Source organism: Odocoileus virginianus, chromosome 1, assembly GCF_023699985.2.
Source record: "Odocoileus virginianus isolate 20LAN1187 ecotype Illinois chromosome 1, Ovbor_1.2, whole genome shotgun sequence".
Classification (NCBI taxonomy): domain Eukaryota; kingdom Metazoa; phylum Chordata; class Mammalia; order Artiodactyla; family Cervidae; genus Odocoileus; species Odocoileus virginianus.
In genome coordinates, this window is record NC_069674.1 from 6,296,687 (window position 1) to 6,317,908 (window position 21,222).

Sequence of the window (21,222 nt, forward strand, 5' to 3'; positions counted from 1 at the left end):
CTGGTCTTTTGGGAATGAGACACAATTATCTCTTGAATAACACAGGTTTGAATTGTGTGTACTTTATATATTGTGCTTTATTTTTGCATCACATTATCTTTTTGATTTTTATGTAATCAAATTGATATTCTCTTTCCTTACTCTTTTTCAAATCTTGGACATATTTTCCCCCATCACCAAATTACAAAGATTTACCCATACTTCTTCGGTTACTTATATGGATTAATTTTTTTACATTTAAACTTCTAATTTATTTGGAATTTGAATGGCATCAGGAGATGGATGCAGTTTTCTCTTTTTCTATATTGTTATTTCAGTATTGCTTATTAGTCCACCTTTTTTCCCACTGATGTTAGATGCTGCTTTAGTGAATATAAATGTAACATAATATAACTGAACTGAATATAAATGAGTATAGTGTGATCAATTTAGTCTATTTCTGAATTTTGTTTGTATTTCACTGTTCTATCTATTCATGCACCATACTGTTTTAATTATAGAAATGATGATGTTCTACTATCTGGTAAAGTTTCTGGTCTCTCTGGTCTTCCTTCATTAATGATTTTTCTTGATTGTCAAGGCTAGCTTTTCTGTTTTCTTCTTCCAAATGAACTTTATAATCAACTATATTAGTTGCATGAAAAAAAAGTGATGACAAAAATGTTTTAAATTTATATTTATGTAAAGACATATTAAAGAGGTATCCCATTACAGTATACTAACACATATATATGGAATTTAGAAAGATGGTAACGATAACCCTATATGCAAAAAAAGAAAAAGAGACTCAGATGTATAGAACAGACTTGTGGACTCTATGGGAGAACCCGGGGGTGGGATGTTTCAAGAGAACAGCATCGAAACATGTATATCTAGGGTGAAACAGATCACCAGCCCAGGTTGGATGCATGAGACAAGTGCTCAGGCCTGGTGCACTGGGAGGACCCAGAGGGATGGGGTGGAGAGGGAGGTGGGAGGGGGGACCGGGATGGGGAATACATGTAAATCCATGGCTAATTCAATGTATGGCAAAAACCACTGCAACGCTGTAGAGTGGTTGGCCTCCAACTAGTAAAAATAAATGAAAAAAAAAAATAAAGAGGTATCTAATGTAAATTTTATAAACTGCCTTAAATATGAATCAGTGTTGAATTTGGCCAAATGACTCTTCTGCACCTAGTTAGTTTTCTTCTTAATCTATAACTAGAATGGGTTGTAAGAATCAATTTCTTCATGTTGGGCCACCCTCGTATTTCTGAAATGATCATACTATCATGGTGCATTACTTTTTAGTGTCTAATAATGGCCTCTTCTTCCACCATCAAGATCATGGAATGGCTAAGAATTCAGGGGTTATCAAGGCAAATATGGGTTTTGGAGGTATGGGACTAAGAAACCTTTCTAGGCAAATAAGGAAGAGAATTGTGTCTTTTCTGAGAGTAATAGAAAAATGTAGGAGAAAAACACAATTCCTTGTTTCTTATTTTCTTACTGTCGGAGACAAGTGGTAAATAAAGCTGATATCTACAACTGTCTGTAACCATCCATCGCTCTGATGACTGCTGAGACTCAGGAACACTGGGAGGAGAAGGCCTGGACTAGAAGTGGTTTCTCACCCCAAGACCCCTGAAGCCAAGGGCACCAAGAACCATCCCCTTCATGTAGCCTCCCTTTTACGACCACTGTTCTCTTCACCACTGTTGGAGGTTGATAACTATAGCCACCAATCTCTGAGAAGCAGCGTGGGTAAGCAGACCAGGGTTCACAATTCCTGCCAGTGGAAGTGTGGGTATATGTTCTCGTTGTTGTTGTTGTCATTGCTGTTCAGTCACTCAGTCGTATCCAACTCTTTGTGACCCCATGGACTGCATCACAACAGGCTTCCCTGTCCTTCACCATCTCCAAGAGTTTGCTCAAACTCATGTCTATTGAGTCGATGACTCCATCAAACTATCCCATCCTCTGTCATCCTCTCTCCTGCCTTCAATCTTTCCCAATATCAGGGTCTTTTCCAATGAGTCACTGCTTCAAGTCAGGTGGCCAAAATATTGGAGTGTCTGCACCAGCATCAGTCCTTCCAATGAATATTCAGGATTGATTTCCTTGAGGATTGCTTGGTTGGATCTCCTTGCTGTCCAAGGGACTCTCGAGAGTCTTCTCCAGCTCCACAGTTCAAATGCATCAATTCTTCAGCACTCAGCCTTCTTTGAAGTCCAACTCTCACATCCATACATGATTATTGGAAAAACCATAGCTTTGAGGGAACTTTGTCCTCAAAGTAAAGTCTCTGCTTTTTAATACACTGTCTAGGTTTCTCATAGCTTTTCCTCCCAGGAGCAAGTTTTTCTTCCAAGGAGAGGACTCTGGATGGAGACAAATCTGTTGCCTGCTGTGGTGCCCTCAGCCACTGCAGTCATCCCCATGGAGCACCCCGAGGGCACTCAATGTGAAAGCACCAGATACTGGCCCCAGATAGCTCGGTGTACATCTAAGGAATCATTTCAAAGAGCCCAGTTCTTGCACCTTTCCTACATAGAAAACTACTAAATTCACTAACTGGAGATAACTGATTTTCTGTAACTTACCATAGTCTTTTGATGTTTCCGACCACCTGGTGTTTGTTGCAAAATCCTATACATAGTGACTCTTCCCTTGTCTCTTGGAAGTGGACTCTCAGAGCTATCCAAGAGGCTGCCTCCTGGGCCAAATTCTCAAATAAAATTAATTCTCAGCTTTTCAGTTATACATTTTTTTTTCAGTCGATTTCTTGTTTAAACTGTTGAACAAGACAGATTCTCCTGAGAACTTGACCGCTAAACTCTCCTGAGAAAGCCACAACTCTCTCATCACTGAGACTTCCATGGCCCATCCTGGCCAGAGGTGTAGGTAGGGCATGAGGAAGGACACAATCTACTAGCCAAGCACCGTCAGACCCTGTAAAGCAGGAGGGGAATGTGTGGGTCAGTAACAGGAACAAGACACAGGCAGAGCAAAGAGAAAGGCGATAGAATAGATCCCTAGGGCTGCTCCAACAGACTACTACAAACTACGGAGCTTGAAAGCAAGACCTTTATTGCCTCATAGTCCTAGTTCAAACTCAAGATGGTGACAGAACCATGCTCTCTGAAGGCTCTCAGATCCTTCCTGGCCTCTTCCGAGCTTCTGGGGTTGCTGGCATCCTCCACTTCTAGATGCATCACTGCAACGTCTTTCCTCTTGCATTTCACTATAAGCAGAAGGAGGAACCAGGCTGCACCTTCCACACTTTGCTTAGAAATCGCTTCAGCTAAATGGTCAGGTTCATCACTTACAAGTTCTACTTGCCACCCAACAGAACAGGGAGTATCCCCAGGATACAGCAAGCTTCTTCCCTGAAGCGCCCTGTGGTCTCTCACAGCTCCCAGGAGAGATGATCAGACACTGTGTCTGGATTTCTGGGCAAGATTTAGGTCATTTACTATAACCCCAAACAAGAAGTATGATTTTGGAAATTTTGATGTGACTGCATGCACATGGAGAAAAAACTTCCAACCTGGCAAAACTAAACCATATTTATGGGCAATATTTCTGTCTCTTTAAAAAAAAAAAAAAAAAAGGTGTTTTCACTAGCCCCACCCAATTTGCTTCCTGGCTCCGAGGTTTCAGAAGATGCAGCAGTTAAAGCAAAAACAGAGGCTCAAACAGATCTCTGGAAGAAACCGGACAGCTCATCAAATCCTTCAAAAGCAGGTGAGCCTGGCTGAGAAGAGGCTCCAGAGCGACAGAGCTGTAGGGGCAGTAGGTTACCTGGACTTGGAGAGGGCGTGGCTTCTGGCCTGAGAAGGGACCACACGTGCTGTGCAAGGAACTCCACCAAGAGGATGCTGCCAGAGCAGGAGTGGGGGAGGGTAGGGAGGGGAGTAAGGATTTTGTTAACATAATATCCATGCATCTCAGTTTAACATGACAATCTTTTCCTGAATACTACACCTTCCACCCAGCTGTTGTTGGGATAGACATTGAATACACTTGATAACCCAGACATTTCTCTTAAGAAGAAATGCGTTCCCAGGGCAGGTCTTTAGAGATGTAGGGCAAATAGGGGCTATCTAGTCCTAATCTCTCTTTTTTAAAATTTAGTTTCTATTTTATATTGCAGTATAGTTGATTGTAAATCAACTGATTTTTTGGTGGTAAATGGTATTTGAAGACTGAAATCTGGCATTAAGGGTGCTCATTGCTACTGGGCTGCTCATTTTTATGCCCTTTCAATGAAGTTCAAAACTATACAAACACACACAATCAAGAATAGGATTCCTGAAAATAATTTTTTGCAGGTTTTTCTGGAGGGAGGTAGTGGGGGAAGTTAAATATATCCCACTGGGGATGGACAAAGAAATGACTGCATTGTCAAGTCTCTTGGAACAGTCTTTTGTATAGTTCATTCACAACACAAAATACAATTAGGCTCGTTTGCTTCTTTTGATTTTTACTAGTACTCTGAAATACAACTTTTGCTGTATAGTTGTGTAAACTATTTATATGGTTTTAAGATCGGTTCAGCTGGTAAAGAATCTGCCTGCATTATGGGAGACCTGGGTTTGATACCTGGGTTGGGAAGATCCCCTGGGGGAGGGAGAGGCTACCCACTCCAGGATTCTGGCCTGGAGAATTCCATGGAGGTAGTCCATTCGGGTCTCAAAGAGTCGGACATGACTGAGTGACTTTCACCTTTTCTCTTCAAGATCAAATCTATGAAATGTAAGTATATCCCAACAAATCTAGCTCCCAGCATCTATCCCTGTCCCTGCCTTCCTCTTTTTCCCGTCCCCATATAAGTAACTTATTGTTTGTTTAGTTTTCAGATTATTCTGCCAATTGCTTTTACAGATGAATGAAAAACACATATACTACATTTTATATATGTAGGCCATATTCCTCCTTGTTAGAGAAATGCTAGTAAACTGTACATTATTTTCCTCACTTTGCTTTTTTTTCTTAATGATATATTCTGGAGATGTCTCCACACTGGGATATAGAGATATACCTCATTCTTTTTTACAATTGACTAGTACTTCACTGTGTGACTATACTTTAGTTAATTCCATCAGGTCCCTAATGATGGGCATTTGATAAGTTTTTGGTCTTTTGAGGTTTCAAACAGTGGTGCAGTTAACAGCCTTCTGCATAATTTTCTTCTGCTTTTTTTTTTTCTTTTTTTGGTCAGTATACCTTTGGGATAAGTCCTAAAATTGTGATTGATAATCAAAGGGTAAATGCATATGTACTGTTGCAAGTTCTTGCTAACTTCTCCTCTGGTTCTTTTAGACTGTTTTTCTCTTCCCAATGTCACGCAGGAGAGGACCTGTTTTCCCTAAACCTTTTATTTTTAAACAGTTATCTATCTATTTGCCTGCATTGGGTCTTAGTTGTAGCATGCAGGATATTTGTTGCCTCATGTGGGATCTTTCCCTGGGACACAGGGACTCTCTGGTTGTGGTGGGATTAGTTGCTCCATGGCATGTGGGATCTCAGTTCCCCAACCAGGGGTAGAAGCTGCATCCCCCTCATTGCTAGGTGGATTCGTAACCACTGGGCCACCAGGGAGCCCCTCCCTTATACCGTTTACCAATAGATTGTATCATCAGACTTTCAAGTTCTTGCCAAACCTGTGCATGAGAAATAATATCATAGTATAACATTAATTAATTTTAGGGTTTTTTTATGTTTTGATATATTTTTCTCTATTATGAATGAATGTTAATATCTTTTTATATATTCAAGAGATATTTACATTTTTTTCTTGAACTTGTTCATTCATATCTCTTACCCCATTTTCTATTGAGTTATTGGTCTTTTGCTTCTCTACTTTTAGATATTGTTTGTCTTCTAAAATATTTTTATTGAAGTATAGTCTATTTACTATAAGTGCAGCAAAGTGATTCAGTTATATATATATAGATAGATAGATATTCTAATTCTTTTCCATTATAGGTTATTACAATGTTTTGAATATAGTCCCTTTTTATTATACAGTAAATCCTTGTTGCTTATGTATTTTATATATAGTGGTATGTATCCATAAATCCAATACTCTTAATTTATCCCTTTTCCCTGACTTTCCTATTTGGTAAGCATAAGTTTGTTTTCTGTGTCAGTGAGTCTGTTTCTGTTTTGTAAATAAGGTCATCTACTTTTTTAGATTCCACATATTAATTGTACCATATATTATATTTTTTCCTGTCTGACTTACTTCACTAAATGTGAAAGCATCTCATTTCATCTGTGTTGCTGCAAATGGCAATATTTCATTCTCTTTTACTGGTTGAGCAATATCCCATTGTGTGTACAAACCACAGTCCTTCACACATTCATCTGTAGATGGACAATTAGGTTGTTTCCCCATCTGGGATATTGCAAATAGCGCTACTATGAACATAGGGCTGCATGTATCTTTTCAAATTAGAGTTTTATCTGGATAATATGCCCAGGAGTTGGATTGCTGGATCATATGGCAACTCTATTTCTAGTTTCTTGAGGATCTTCCATACTGTTTTTCATAGAGGCTATACCAACTTATGTTTCCACCAACAGTGGAGGAGGGTTCCCTTTTCTCCACACTCTCTCCAGCATTGATTATTTGTAACTTTTTGATGATGGCAATTCTGACTGCTGTGAGGTGATACATCAATGTAGTTTTGATTGCATTTCTTGAGTAGTTAGTGATGCTGAGCATCTTTTCATGTGCTTATCAACCATCTGTATAGATGTTATTTGTATAAAAGGTAAATTTCCCCTCTTTTATATAAGCAGGAATAATTTTTCCCCTAGTTTGACATTTGTGTTTTGTGTATGGTGGGTTTTATCCTCACAATATCTGTTTGTAATAACTGTTTATGTAATCAAATTTAACAGTTTCTTTACTTACTCTATTTCAAATCTTATAAATATTTTACCTCTAACCAGGCTACAAAGATTTACCCATGTTTCTTCTATTATTTATATGGATTAACTTTTTTATATATAAATTTCTAATCTATTTGGAATTTGGAAGGCATGAAGAAAATGGATGCAGTTTTATTTTTTCTATATGGTTATCTCAATATTGCTTATTAGACCATCTTTCTTCACATTGTTGTGAGATGCTACCTTACTGAATATAAATGTAGCATAATGTAAATGATTTGAATATAAATGATTATAGTGTGATCAATTTGGCCTATATTTGAATTTTCTGTTTTTGTTTCACTGTTCTATCCATGCACCAACATCATACTGCTTTAACTATAGAAACTTGTATTTTAGTATCTGGTAAAGCTAATCTTATCTCTTTATTTTTTTGCTTCATTGCCTAGGCTTTTTTTTTTTTCCTTCATCCAAATAAATTTCATAATCAACTGCTTTAGTTGCCAGGTTTCCCAGGTGTGAAAAGTGAAAGTCACTCAATCATGTCCAACTCTCTGCAAACCCATGGACTATAGAGTCCATGGAATTCTGCAGGCCAGAATACTGGAGTGAGTAGCCTTTCCCTTCTCCAGGGGATCTTCCCAATCCAGGGACTGAACCGGGGTCCCCTGCATTGCAGGCAGATTCTTTACCAGCTGAGCTATTAGGTCCCAGGTGGTTCACCAACTGAGCTAACAGCCCAGGTGGCTCAGTGGCAAAGAATCTGCCTGCCAATGCAGGAGACTTGGCTTGGATCCCTGGGTCAGGAAGATACTCTGGAGAAGGAAATGGCAACCGACTCTAGTATTCTTACTTGGGAAATGCCATGGACAGAGGAGCCAGGCAGGCTACAGTAAATGGGGTCACAAAAGAGTTGGACACAATTAAGTGGCTGAACAACAAATGATTTTAGTTGCATGAAAAAATAAGTGATCAAAAATTTTAAATTTATATATATATATATAATCATGTTAAAGAAGAATCAATTAATTTAAATTTGATGAACTGCTTTAAACATGAATCAGGATTGAATTTGGCCAAATGACTCTTCTGACCCTAGTTACTTTTCTTCTTAACCTCTTAATGGAATGTATTGTAACAATCAAAATCTTCATGTTGAATCATCCTAGTATTTCTGAAACAATCATACTTACACATGTGATACTGCTTTTCACATCTAATAATTTATTTAGGACTTTTGTATCAATATTTATACATGAGACATATCTATACTTTTATTTATTGTGAAATCTTTGTTAGCTTTGGGATCAACATTACACTTGCTTCATAGAAAAAACTGAACATTTCCTTCATTGCTATGTGATCAGGAATTGTTTAAGTAGCACTGAGATTATTAGGTCTTTAAAGGTTTCATGAGTCCCCTGGGAAACCATCAGGACATGACACTTTTGTGGGGAAACTCTAACTACTTGGTTATTTCTTAAATAACAATTGAACTGTTTAAATTTTCTGTCTCTGCCGGGGTCAATATGCATAACAGAATATTAGAAACTTTCAGGGAGGAAAAGAAGGGGGTGGGGGAGAGAGTGGGGATGGTTCCTGCTTACCTAAATTGACCCTTTCCCCCTCTCCCTTCTTTTCTTAAGGTGGTGTGGTGCCTGCGCGCCAGTCTCTAGATATAAACATGGCTGCCACGCCAAATAACACTCTGAGGATCGTGCTGGTCGGGAAGACGGGAAGTGGGAAAAGCGCAACTGCAAACGCCATTCTCGGGGAAAAAGTATTCGAGTCTAGGATTGCTGCCCACGCTGTTACCAAAACTTGTCAGAAAGCATCCCGGGAATGGAAGGGGAGAGAGCTTCTCGTTGTTGACACCCCAGGGCTCTTTGACACCAAGGAGACCCAGGACAAAACCTGCAAGGAAATCAGCCAATGTGTCCTCGCCTCCTGTCCTGGGCCTCACGCCATCGTCTTGGTCCTGAGGCTGGGCCGCTACACAGAGGAAGAGCAGAAAACCGTGGCGTTGGTCAAGACTCTGTTTGGGAAAGCAGCCATGAACTATATGATCATCTTATTCACTCGCAGAGATGAACTGGGGAACCAGAGCCTGAGCGACTTTTTGAAGCATGCAGATGTAAACCTACGAAGCCTCCTCCAGGAGTGTGGAGACCGCCGCTATGCCATCAGTAACAGAAACACAGAGCAGGCTGAGAAGGAAGCTCAGGTGCAGGAGCTGCTGGAGCTGATAGACAAGATGGTGCAGAACAACCAAGGGGCTTACTTTTCTGACCCCATTTACAAGGACATAGACCAAAAGCTGAGACAGCAGGAGGAATGCTTGAAGAAAGCCTATGAGGATGAATTACAAAACCAAATGAAACTAATAGAAAAGGAATATGCCAATGAACCACAAGAAGAAAAGGATAAACAAATAAAGTTGCTACTGCAGAAGCATGAAGAACGAATGAAAAATATAAGGGAAGAAGCTGAGATGAATATATTTCAGGTTGTATTCAACATGATTAAAAATATGCTTTCAAGAATATGGCACATGTTCTGGTAGTATAAAATTTATTTTTACTCCTCAGTTTACTATAACTTGTTAATGTGGTAGTGTTTATTTTCCAAAGATGGTTAAAACCCTATCTTCTGACTTCTTATAATCTGATTCCTCTTATGATCTCTCTTCCTTGAGCTAAGGGCCTATGTCCTTAACCTGGAAATTAGAGGGACTTTGTGACTGCTTTGAGAAATAGTGGGTGGTTGAAGTAACACCATACGACTTCTAAGATTAAATAGGGAAAATGCCTCCTTGCTCTTCCACATTGGTTACCCTTGGAATTTGCCCACCCTGTTGTGAGGAAGCCTGAGTAGAAGCCCAAGTCGCCTGCATGAAGAGAACCTGAAGTCACTGATCCACTCCCCTGGCTGAGATTTCATCTGCCATCCAGAATCAGCTTGCCAGCCTTGCAAGTGAGGCAAGACAGAGTGGATTCTCCAGCTGCCAACTGATGAAACTGCAAAGAGCAAAGAAGAGCCATCCCCATGGGGTCCTGCCTAAATTGGAGATTCCTGAGAAAAGTAAATGGTTGCTGTTCTTTTAAACCACTATGTTTTGGGATGATTTGTTATGCAGTGAGGGCTGCATGAAAGCAGGCTAAGTTGTTTCAGTCCTGTCCAACTCTTTGCGACCCTGAGGACTGTAGCCCACCAGCCTCCTCTGTCCATGGGATTCTCCAGGCAAGAATATTGGAGTGGGTTGCCATGCCATTCTCCAGGGGATCTTCCTGGCCCAGGGATCAAACCCACATCACTTACATCTCAAACATTGGTAGGGGGCTTCTTTACCACTAGCATCACCTGGGAAACCCATGCAGTGAGAGTTAACTAGATTTAATATCTTCCCAGCTCATTCCCCAGCACTCCTGACTCCTACCTCTCCTTCCACACAATGCCAACAAATTTAAGAGTTTATGAAATTGACATAACCAGGTAATGATCCATTTTGTAGAATTCAAAGATTCAATCTGGGAAAATTCAAATAAGAAACCTTGCCTATGTTAAGTGTAGGCCCCACTGATGTAATAAGTGGTGTATTACTTGAATGCACACCTAGGAGAACTTTGTTTATGAAGCATGGGCTTCTCAGTACCATTATTCTATGGTTCATGGAGATGTGGAAGTTGACAAATTCTCTTGTTTTTTTCTCTCCTCTTTTTGCCATTAAATGTACCTCTTTTATTGCTATCAATGCCATTTAAGTGCAGTACAGATTAACATGCCTGTTCTTCTATACAAAAATATTTTATATGTCATTTTATTTAAATTAATTCTGATAACAATTCTATAGAAAAGATGACAGTGAGTCTCAGGAATATAAGTAATGTGACTAGAGCCATCTGAATTCTTGCCTAGTGATCAACAGAGCTGAATTTTAACTCATATCTGCTTGCTTTTAAACTTAAAGCTCTTTCAAAGGCACCAGTCTGATCTTTTTATACATCTTAATTTTTTTAATTGGAAGAAATTGCTTTCCAGTATTATGTTGGTTCCTGCCATATATCAACATGAATCAGTGGTAGGTACACATATGTCCCCTCCCTCTTGAACCCCCCTTCCACCCCTGTTGGTTGTCACAGAGCACACCCTAGGGATTTGAGATCTCTGCATCAAACAGCACATTTGCTAATGGAACATTAATGGACAGGAGCTCTCCCAAAGGCCTCCATATCAGCACTAAGACAAAGTCCCACCCAAAGACCCGAAACCTCCAGTCCTGGAAACTTCACGCCGAACCATTTGCAAAATAAAAACACAACCCTGACCATTAGCAGAAGGACTGCCCAAAGCCATATCAAGCCCATAGACACCCCAAAACACACTCCTAGACACAGCACCACCCTTCAGAGAGACAAAGTCCAGTTCCGTCCACCAGAGCAGAGGCACAAGTCCTCCCAACTAGGAAACAAGACACAGGCCCGACCCACCCGTGGGCTCTCGCCCTCTTTTAACATACTGTCCTAACTTCAAGTGCTCCTAACTGTAACACAAAAACCTCTTCTCTATCAAATAGTTTTCGTTTGCCTCTGCACATCCACACTTCACCCCTCTCTCCCCTTCAATCTAACTTGTTGCCTGGGAGGCTGATCTACATGGACTACATCAGTGGGATCTCTTGCTGTCCGCCCTCTGCTTGGTTTCTGCCAAAGGAAATCCAAGCAGGACATCTCTTGAAGGTAGAAAAGCAAGATCAGTATATCTGTTCTCCTGCCTCTCTCCCTGCAGGGTCATCTCTGAGTAGTTGCTACCCTAAGGTGAAGGTCATAGCACCTCTGCTTGAGATCTCTCCACCCAACTCTCCTTCTGGATTCCACCTTTTGTTCACCACTTAGGGTACTGATACAATTTCCTCAGTGTTACTGGACCTCTCCCTTGTCATTTCCAAACCTGTATCCATTGCTTATAGGAAGCCTCTTCACTAGACTCTCCTTCAAGTATTTCATGATAGTAGACCATCTTTTTTCTGCTAGAATCCTGATGGATACATCTTATGAAACTTACTTCGTTTTCTATTTGAAAGCATTCCCTGATTTTTATCGGGTTTTTTTTTTTTTTTTCAATCTCCTGACAGCAGGAAATTCTTATGTGACTGTTGAAATCTCTGGAAAAATTTTACCAACATAGACTATGACATTGGTAGTGAGCACATTAAAGGTTCTATCTTGCTAAAATCATTACAAAACTTCAGTGATAGAGAGATGAGTTTATATTCAAATAAATACGGCAGATAACTCAAACACAAATATCTGGAAATTTTACAGCTGTCCCTTATTTTGTCTCTGAAAGTGACAGGGTGTTTACTGCATCTGTGAAACTTAGGGACACAGGGACTGGAGACTAAATGTCAAGAAATTAACATCTCAAATACCTGCTCATTCTATGGTTCATAACAAATACTATGAATGGAGTAAGACAACGTGGAAGAAAAGTCTGTTGTGAGAAACATCCACAGTATATGTGAAATAACACTGCAGGCCCCACTGCTATTTGCTATAACACAGTTATATTTATAGTTAGTTCCTTGTGAGTAATTCATCAGTGCAACATTATCTCTAGAGAGCAAACAATCATGCACTGCCCAGCCGTATTTCCTTTGTGAACCATTTGGTGATATTTTCTCTCAGGGATTTGCAGAAGCATTATGAAGTCAGTTAGCTTGTGTGTTTCTAGGCTTGTGTTAGGACCTAATGAAGATGCAACTTAAAGGAGTTGATTTCTTTTCTCCCAAACCTATGTTCTATTTTTGAAGGTAAAACATATACTCAGAAGAAAAATGAGTAATTCAAGTGAATCATATAGACATCATCTTTTCCTTGATGCCTGAATTCTTGACCATTAGATTATCTTCACTTTCGTTATATCCCAGTTTTCTCTGAAGGTGGTTCTGAGTCCTGAGGTCTCAGGAAGTTCCAGCACTCAGCATGTGTACTATTCCTATGGTTGGAATATGCCACAGCCATGATCCATAGCTGGGGAAAGCAGGATTTATAGGAGAAGACTTGAGGAAGAATTCGGGGCTTGAGGTCTACTCTGAAGGATGTATAGGATGTGTGCATGTGGGTGATGGGATAATAAGCCCTTTCTTTGCAGAGAGAGGAAAGTTAGGGTCTGTAGGTGAGATCATCAGGGTAGACTCAGAAGTGACAACATTCAATTAGGTTTGTGACATGCTGAGTATTAGAGTCAAAGGGAGGGTCTGACACTGAAATTTTGAACTGAAGGTTATGTGAGTGGCCTAGGGTGAATGTGGCAGGATATCAACATAAATATTCATTTCGACTGACTCAGTACTGACAACTTCCCCACATTCCAGCCTTATGTACTAAAAGATTTGTGTAGAACTTGAAAGGAAGCAGGTGGTAACCAGTTCTGTGAGGTGTAGTTCTTCAAATAATTCAATAGGTAATTGAAGAGTTCAAGAGGAAAGTGAAAGTGAAAGTGGCTCAGTCGTGTCCAACTATTTGCGACCTCATGGATGTAGTCCATGGAATTCTTCAGGTCAGAATACTGGAATGGGTAGCCTTTCCCTTCTCCAGGGGATCTTCCCAACCCCCATCGAACCCAAGTCTCCTGTATTTGCAGGAAGATTCTTTACCAGCTGAGCTACAAGGGAAGCCCAAGAATACTGGAGTGGGTAGCCTAGCCCTTCTTCAGAAAATCTTCCTGACCCAGGAATCAAACCAGGGTCTCCTGCATTGCAGGTGGATTATTTACCAATTGAGATATGAGGAAAGGGCTTTGTGAAAGAGGACACTTTGACTGGAAGGACAACAACCTTCAGGATTAGCAAATTTGGGGGGTTTATACTAGAGTAGTGGCTCCCCTAGTCACTACGGTAATCTCGCTGTAACCATGGCATTTCATAAGGGAGGCTCCAAAGGGAATCCCTTGTGCTCTACCCAACAGGACGAGAGTTCTCTCTTACCTCACACCAATCAGGTGGCCCCCTGGGTCTCGGTGCTGCCTGAGGACATGAGTGCTGCATGGTAAGAGATTCCTGGGGGGACAAGACCAGTGTCCTCTGGAGTGAAACTTTAGAGCCAGATGCTCTTGGGGGAAACATAAAAGATGTTGCCATGTGCCAGAGGATAATGACTGAGGAGGCTGATTTGAAGTAACCACAGCTTTCACTAACTGTGGGACCCAAGCGTTTGCTTCCCACAAATCAGCTGTAGGCCACACAGGAGGGCGCCAACCAAAGCCGGCTTAACAGGAACTTGACTGGAAGTCTACCAGGGATCCCAACTCTGCCAGGAACTGGAGTTGAAGTGGCAAGCTGGAGGGCAGATAGTAGTCACCAGTTGCACATGTATTGGTAGATTTCCAGGGGAGGCTCTCGGCAGTCATTAATGGAGTCCCATGAAGAAAAGAGACACTAAGTGCATCTCCATTCCCCAAAGACCAGATTGCGCTGGACTTGTCTTCAGGGTTTTCTTCTCTTTCCTCCAACCAAGGAGGAGTCAGAAGCAAGGCCAGTGGCTGGAGGAGGAGGAGGTGAGGGCAGGGGTGCTGATGGAAGCACTCCTCCATACCGCTCAGCCTTCAGCAGAAGCCAGCACAAGCCATGGGAAGGAGAGGCTTTACCCTTCAATGAAATTCGGCTTGATTATTTGGTTGGATGTTTTAATTACACAAATGGGATGAGCAGTGGTTGGAGAGAGTTTCTGCCTAGGGTAGCAGCTATCCAAGATTTCCTTCATGAGACACTGATGGAGCCAGCATGACGGGTCTGTAGGAGACAAGAATAAATGTCTTCCTTCTTTGTGATGTCTTTCTTACTTAATGCAAGGCTTAGATATAGATCACCTCATTTGCTGTGGAGGAGAGCACCCTACAGAAGAACCCAAAGATCTTCCCCTTCGAGTCCTGAAATAGCGGCCTTAGGTGCTCTGAGTGGTGTAGCAGGAGCCCAGAGAAGCACTGTGCTCCTTCAGATTACAGGAAGAAGTTTGAGATGGCCACATCCCTCTCACAGACTGGTATTTGTGTATAAATCCCGCAGTCAGAAGAGTCATAGAGGTGGAGTAGAGCCTGCATATGTGAATGGTAGAAGTGTCCCGCAGTGCCCTGATCCTTATGTACTCAAGATCAGGGAAAGACCAGCCTTGACAGTTAGGCATCTGTGCGTGGAGTCTCCATGTCCTTGTGACTGAAGAGAAAGCAGCTGAATGGAGACTCTCACAAGTGTAGGGGATAACTCTGGCAAATGCTTTGACTGTTGTTAGAGATCATAACTTGACCTCATGAGAATGACTTTAGTTTTTGACAGAGTCTCAATCTGGTGAATAAAGTCAATGACCAAGCTTGAACACATGCTTTGGTTGAAAATAAAAAGAAGCTACAAATGACAGACTTGCTTTCTTTCCACTGTGGCATTTAAGTTCATAGACGACTCCACTTGAAGGGTTCCAGAGATGTTGAGTAATGAGTCCTCAAGCTCAAGGAGGCATGTCTGAAATGCAGCAGTCATTTGTAAAATGCCGTGTACAGAACCCATGAACAACCAAACGTTTGTCACAATCATAATCTGTTGAATTAGACTCAAAATTACATATTCCTGGGAGATTGCACACATCAAAGCCCCTGATGACTTCACCCAGCAAGTCTTGAATGGTGGCCAACAAAGCCTGTCCTTACTGAATGTTGGCATGTCTCTAATGAGAAAAGCTGGCCTCAAAATTACCATGTCTGTTAGTGCAGACAGAATGAAAACCACAATCACAGAAAACTAATCAAACTGATCTCATGGATCCAAGCCTTGTCTAATGCAATGAAAGTATGAGCCATGCCATGTAGGGCCACCCAAGATGAATGGGTCATGATGGAGAATTCTGACAAAATGTGGTTCATTGGAGGGGCTTTCTTGATAGCTCAGTTGGTAAAGAATCCACCTGCAGTGCAGGAGACCTCTGCTCTATTCCTGGGTCAGGAAGAATCGCTGGAGAATCCCCACTCCTGTATTCTTGGGCTTCCCTTGTGGTTCAGCTACTCACTGGAGAAATGAACTGCGAATCATTTCAGTATTGCCTTGAGATTCCTATGAACAGTATGAAAAGGCAAAATGATATGACACTGAACAATGAACTCCCCAGGTCAGTAGAAACCCAATATGCTACTGGAGAAGAGTAGAGAAATACCTCAGGAAAGAATGAAGAAGCTGAGCCAAAGCAAAAACAACACACAGCTGTGTGTTGTGACTGGTGATGGAAGTAAAGTCTGATGCTGTGAAGTACAATATTGCATAGGAACTTATAATATTAGGTCCATGAATCAAGGTAAACTGGAAGTGGTCAAACAGGAGATGGAAAGAGTGAACATTGACATGTTAGGAATTGGTGAACTAAAATGGACGAGAATGGGTGGATTTAATTCAGATAGCCTTTGCATCTACTAGTGTGGGCAAGAATGCCTTAGAAGAAATAGACTAACCCTCAGAGTCGACAAAAGAGTCCGAAATGCAGTAGTTGGGTGCAGTCTCAAAAATGACAGAATTATCTCGACTCATTTCCAAGGCAAACCATTCAGTATCACAGTAGTCCAAGTCTATGCCCCAACCACTAAAACTGAAGAAGCTAAAGCTGAACAGTTCTATGAAGACCTACAAGTCCTTCTAGAACTAACAGCAAGAAAAAGATGCCCTTTTAATCACAAGGGCCTGGAATGAAAAAGTGGGGAGTCAAGAGATAACTGGAGTAACAGGCAAGTTTGGCCTTGGAGTAGAAAATGAAGCAGGGCAAAGCCTAACAGAGTTTTTCCAAGAGAATGCACTGGTCATAGCAAACACCATCTTCCAACAACACAAGAGATGACTCTACAAATGGACATTACCCAATGGTCAACACCAAAATCAGATCGATTATGTTTTTTGCAGCCAAAGATGGAGAAGCTCTATGCAATCAGCAAAAACAAGACTGGGAGGTGACTGTGGCTCAGATCATGAACTCCTTATTGCCAAATTCAGACTTAAATTGAAGAAAGTAGGGAAAACCACTAGACCATTTAAGTATGACCTAAATCAAATCCCTTATGAATATACAGTGGATGTGAGAAATAGAGTCAAGGGACTGGATCTGACAGAGAGAGTACCTGAAGAACTATGGACAGGGTTCCTGACATTGTACAGGAGGCTGTGATCAAGACCATCCCCAAGAAAAAGAAATGCAAAAGGCAAAATGGATGTCTTACAAAATGGAGGCCTTACAAATAGCTGAGAAAAGAAGAGAAACCAAAGGTAAGGGAGAAAAGGAAAGATATATCCATCTGAATGCAGAGTTCCAAAGAATAGCAACGAGAAATAAGAAAGCCTTTCTAAGTGGTCAATGCAAAGAAAGAGAGGAAGCCAATAGAATGAGAAAGTCTAGAAATCTCTTCAAAAAACTAGAGATACCAAGGGAACATTTCATAGAGATGGGCTCAATAAAAACCAAAATAGTATGGACCTAACAGAAGAATAATATATTAAGAAGAGGTTGCAAGAATACACAGAACTATACAGAAAAGATCTTCCTGACCCAGATGACCATGATGGCTCACCTAGAACCAATATCCTGAGTGCAAGTTCATGTAGGCCTTAGGAAGCATCACTAAGAAGAAAGCTAGTGGAGGTGATCAAATTCCAGCTGAGGTATTTCAATTTTAAAAAATGATGCCTGAAAGTGCTGCACTCAATATGCCAACAAATTTGCAAAACTCAGCAGTGACCACAGGACTGGAAAAGGTCACTTTTCCTTCCAATCCTAAAGAAGGGCAATGCCAAAGAATGTTCAAACTATTGCACAATTGCATTCACCTCACATGCTAGCAAAATAATGCTGAAAATTCTCAAAGCTAGACTTCAACAGTACATCACTGAGAACTTCCAGATGTTCAAGTTGGATTTAGAAAAGCCAGAGGAACCAGAAATCAAATTGCCAACATCTGTTGTATCATAGAAGAAACAAGAAAATTCCTGAGAAACATCTGCTTCATTGACTATGATAAGCCTTTGACTGTGTGGATCACAACAAACTGTGGCAAATTCTTCAAGAGATGGGAATACCAGACCACCTTCCCTGCCTCCTGAGAAATCTGTATGCAGATCAAGAAGTAACAGGTAGAACCGGAAATAGAACAAAAGACGGATTCCAAATTGGGAAAGGAGTATGTCAAGGCTGGATGTTGTCACCGTGCTTATTTAACTCTGTGCAGATTACATCATGCAAAATGCCAGGCTGGATAAAGTGCAAGCTGGAGTCAAGATTGCAGGGAGAAATATCAATAACTCAGGTATGCAGAAGACATTATCCTAATGCCAGAAAGCAAAGAGGAACTACAGAATCTCTTGATGAAAGTGAAAGAGGAGAGTGAGAAAGCTGAGTTTAAGCCTCAACATTCAAAAAACGAAGGTAATAGCATCCAGTCCCATCACTTCATGGCAAATAGATGAGGAAACCATGGAAACAGTGAGAGTTTTTCTTTTCTTGGACTCCAAAGTCAATGCAGATTGTGACTGCAGCCATGAAATTAAAAGATGCTTGCTCCTTGGAAGAAGAGCTTTGACCAACCTACACAGCAGATTAAAAATCAGAGAGAGAGAGACACCACTTTGCCGACAAAGGTCTGTTTAGTCAAAGCTATGCTTTTTTCCAGTGGTCATGTATGGATGTGAGAGTTGGACCATAAGGAAGGCTGAGCACCAAAGAATGTATGCTTTTGAACTGTGGTGTTGGAGAAGACTCTTGAGAGTCCCTTGTATTGCAAGGAGATCAAACCAGTCCATCCTAAAGGCAATCAATCCTGAATATTCATTGGAAAAATTGATGCTGATGCTGAGGCTCAAATATTGCTGCCTGATGAGAAAAACTGACTGACTGTAAAAGACCGTGATGCTGGGAAAGATTGAAGGCAGGATGAGAAGGGGACAACAGGGGATGAGATGATTGGATGGCATCACCGACTCAAAGGACATTAGTTTGAGCAAGCTCCAGGAGATAGTGAAGGACAGGGAAGCCTGGCATGCTGCAGTTCGTGGGGTCGCAAAGAGTTGGAGACGACTGAGTAACTGAACTGAACTGAACTGAAAATGTGGCCTTGGACATGGTCACTTCCTCCCTAGGAAGCACTGGAATCATTATCCAAACAGAATGTAGTGTGTTCCTACTCATGAAACTGTTAATGTGTCCTCTTTATTATGTCACACGAGGACAAAAATGAACACCCTAAGTGATCCCACCCCCTATGTGGGGGATATGTAAATCCAAGAGTCAGGTCATACGATTTTTGGCAGAAAAAGTCGTCATTCCATTGGGAATCACTGACTTCACCCTCGTTCTCTCGCATGTGACTCTGTTGTTGCTGTGGCGTCAGCCTGCACTGCAGCCAGGGAGCCACAGAGCAGCCGCCTCCCTGCTGGTGAAAGCCCAGGGAGAGGGGAGCCTGTGAGATCGCGACAGCGGGTCACGGGGTTGAGAGGTGGGCCAGCAAACTGTACCCATGCAATCGAGGGCTCCCCAGCCACTCCCCTGTCCTAGAAATGTGCCTTCTGCTCACCTACCCCACTCCCAGAAGCCCCTCCAAGAATGCAGCCTCGAGTAGAAACTGACACTGTCTGGATGCTATAAGTGATCAAACCCACTCAAGGCCTCTCTATAAGCGTTTCAGATTCTGGCAGACAGGTGTGAAGAACTGCTTTTCTTGGGGCTGCCCTAGACAAGCATCAGGAGTCAGTTCCTTGGGTATTGAACTTGCCAGCTTGCAGCCTGGATGGTCTGCCTCCCCGTCAGGTTTCAGATGAGACCTGGATAGATCCCAAGGAAGCTGCAAACTGACGTACATTTTTGAAAATCAATCTCATCTATATTTATAAACATATGTTTGTTGGAATATCCAGGGCAATCATTCTCAAAGTTGTTTATTCTAATTGTGAAACAGCATCCTAATTATCTAAATCCCGTCCTAAACTGGACTGCATTCTCTGGTATTTGGCATCAACAAGTCGCCATGTTGCAGAATAGGACTTGGTAGGTTATTCACTTTCCACACTGTTGAAGTTTCACCTGCCTTCTCACCTTGGGTCCACTTTACCATGTTCCCTGAGTTCTTATTCTTACATAAGGGAATATCTTCTATAATGATTCTTTATTTTATAAATTATTCCTTTTTTGTTTGGTGTTTGTTCCTTCAAGGAACACTGGTATGTCTGGAGAGACAGGGATCTTTACCTGCTATCTAATATATCCTAGTTGCCTAGAACAGTTGGTACATAATAACTCTCAATAGACACTGAAGGAAAAGTCTATTTTCTTTGATATTTTGTTTGTGTTTGTTTAGAATTGTATTGCTGTATTTGCCTTTACTTCTACTTTCAATCTATCTCTAGTTTCATGTTTTAGAGTCATTTCTTTTGCAATCCACTTCAAAAAATATTTATTGTTGTAACTGAAGTCTGTGATGTATTTATCATACTTATAATCCATAGTCTATTTGGATGCATTCATAATTTTAATTTTGCTCTCTACGTGTCCAACCTGTTTCATAATTTGTCTTTTCTTTCTTCTTAGTGTCTTAATTTGGATTATCTGGTTATTTTTTTCACTTTTGAATTTTTTCCTTTACTTGTATGGAAATTTTTAATGTTCCTTCAATTTTTAAAGGTTAGATATCTTTTACAGTTATAATAAAATATGGGCTATATTCCTTACATAACACATATTCTTAACTTGTCAAAGTTTAAAAGTAATTCTATGTTTTCATCTTTCTGTTATACAACAAATACTTTAGAATATTTTAGTTTTTATTCCCACCTGCCACCCCTATCTCTACTTTATTGTTGCTATGTATTTTTGTTTTCTTATTTTTTCCTTTTTAAGCCCTGCTGATTTAGTCTCTAAGTCAAGTCCAACTCTTATGATTCCATGAACTGTAGCCCACCAGGATCCTCTGTCCATAAGGTTTCCCAGGCAAGAATATTGAAATGGATTGTCATTTGCTTCTCAAGGGTATCTACCCGACCCAATGATTGAACCTGGGACTCATGTGTTGCAGGCAGATTCTTTACCAACTGAGCCACCAGGAAAGCCCTAGAAATTATTAATAGTATCTCTTCTTTCTTTCTTTCTTCATCTTTTTCACCTTTGATTTACCATCTGGGATTACTTTTCTCTTGCTCAAGTACACTCTTACAAATTTTAGTTAAGTTTTCCTGGTGGTTAGACGCTCAGTCTGTATTGTCTAAAATGTGCTTCTTTTGCCTTATTTTTGATAGTTATTTTCCAAGAGTGTAGAATTTTAAGTTGACAG

At 40.9% G+C, this 21,222-nt stretch overlaps 1 protein-coding gene across 2 annotated transcripts; it reads left to right on the forward strand.

Moving 5' to 3' along the window:
• Positions 1 to 3,639: 3,639 nt before the first annotated feature.
• On the forward strand, positions 3,640 to 9,990 carry LOC110147022 (GTPase IMAP family member 7-like). Of its 2 annotated transcripts, none has more exons than XM_070456215.1 (2): positions 3,640 to 3,729; positions 8,532 to 9,990. In XM_070456215.1, the coding sequence occupies exon 2, from the start codon at positions 8,570 to 8,572 to the stop codon at positions 9,446 to 9,448; it is 879 nt and encodes a 292-aa protein (XP_070312316.1). In that variant the 5' UTR covers positions 3,640 to 3,729; positions 8,532 to 8,569; the 3' UTR covers positions 9,449 to 9,990. The 2 variants fall into 2 exon arrangements, with proteins under 2 accessions (XP_070312316.1, XP_020763913.2); XM_020908254.2 differs by lacking the exon at positions 3,640 to 3,729 and adding an exon at positions 5,215 to 5,251.
• The last annotated feature ends 11,232 nt before the right edge of the window (positions 9,991 to 21,222 follow it).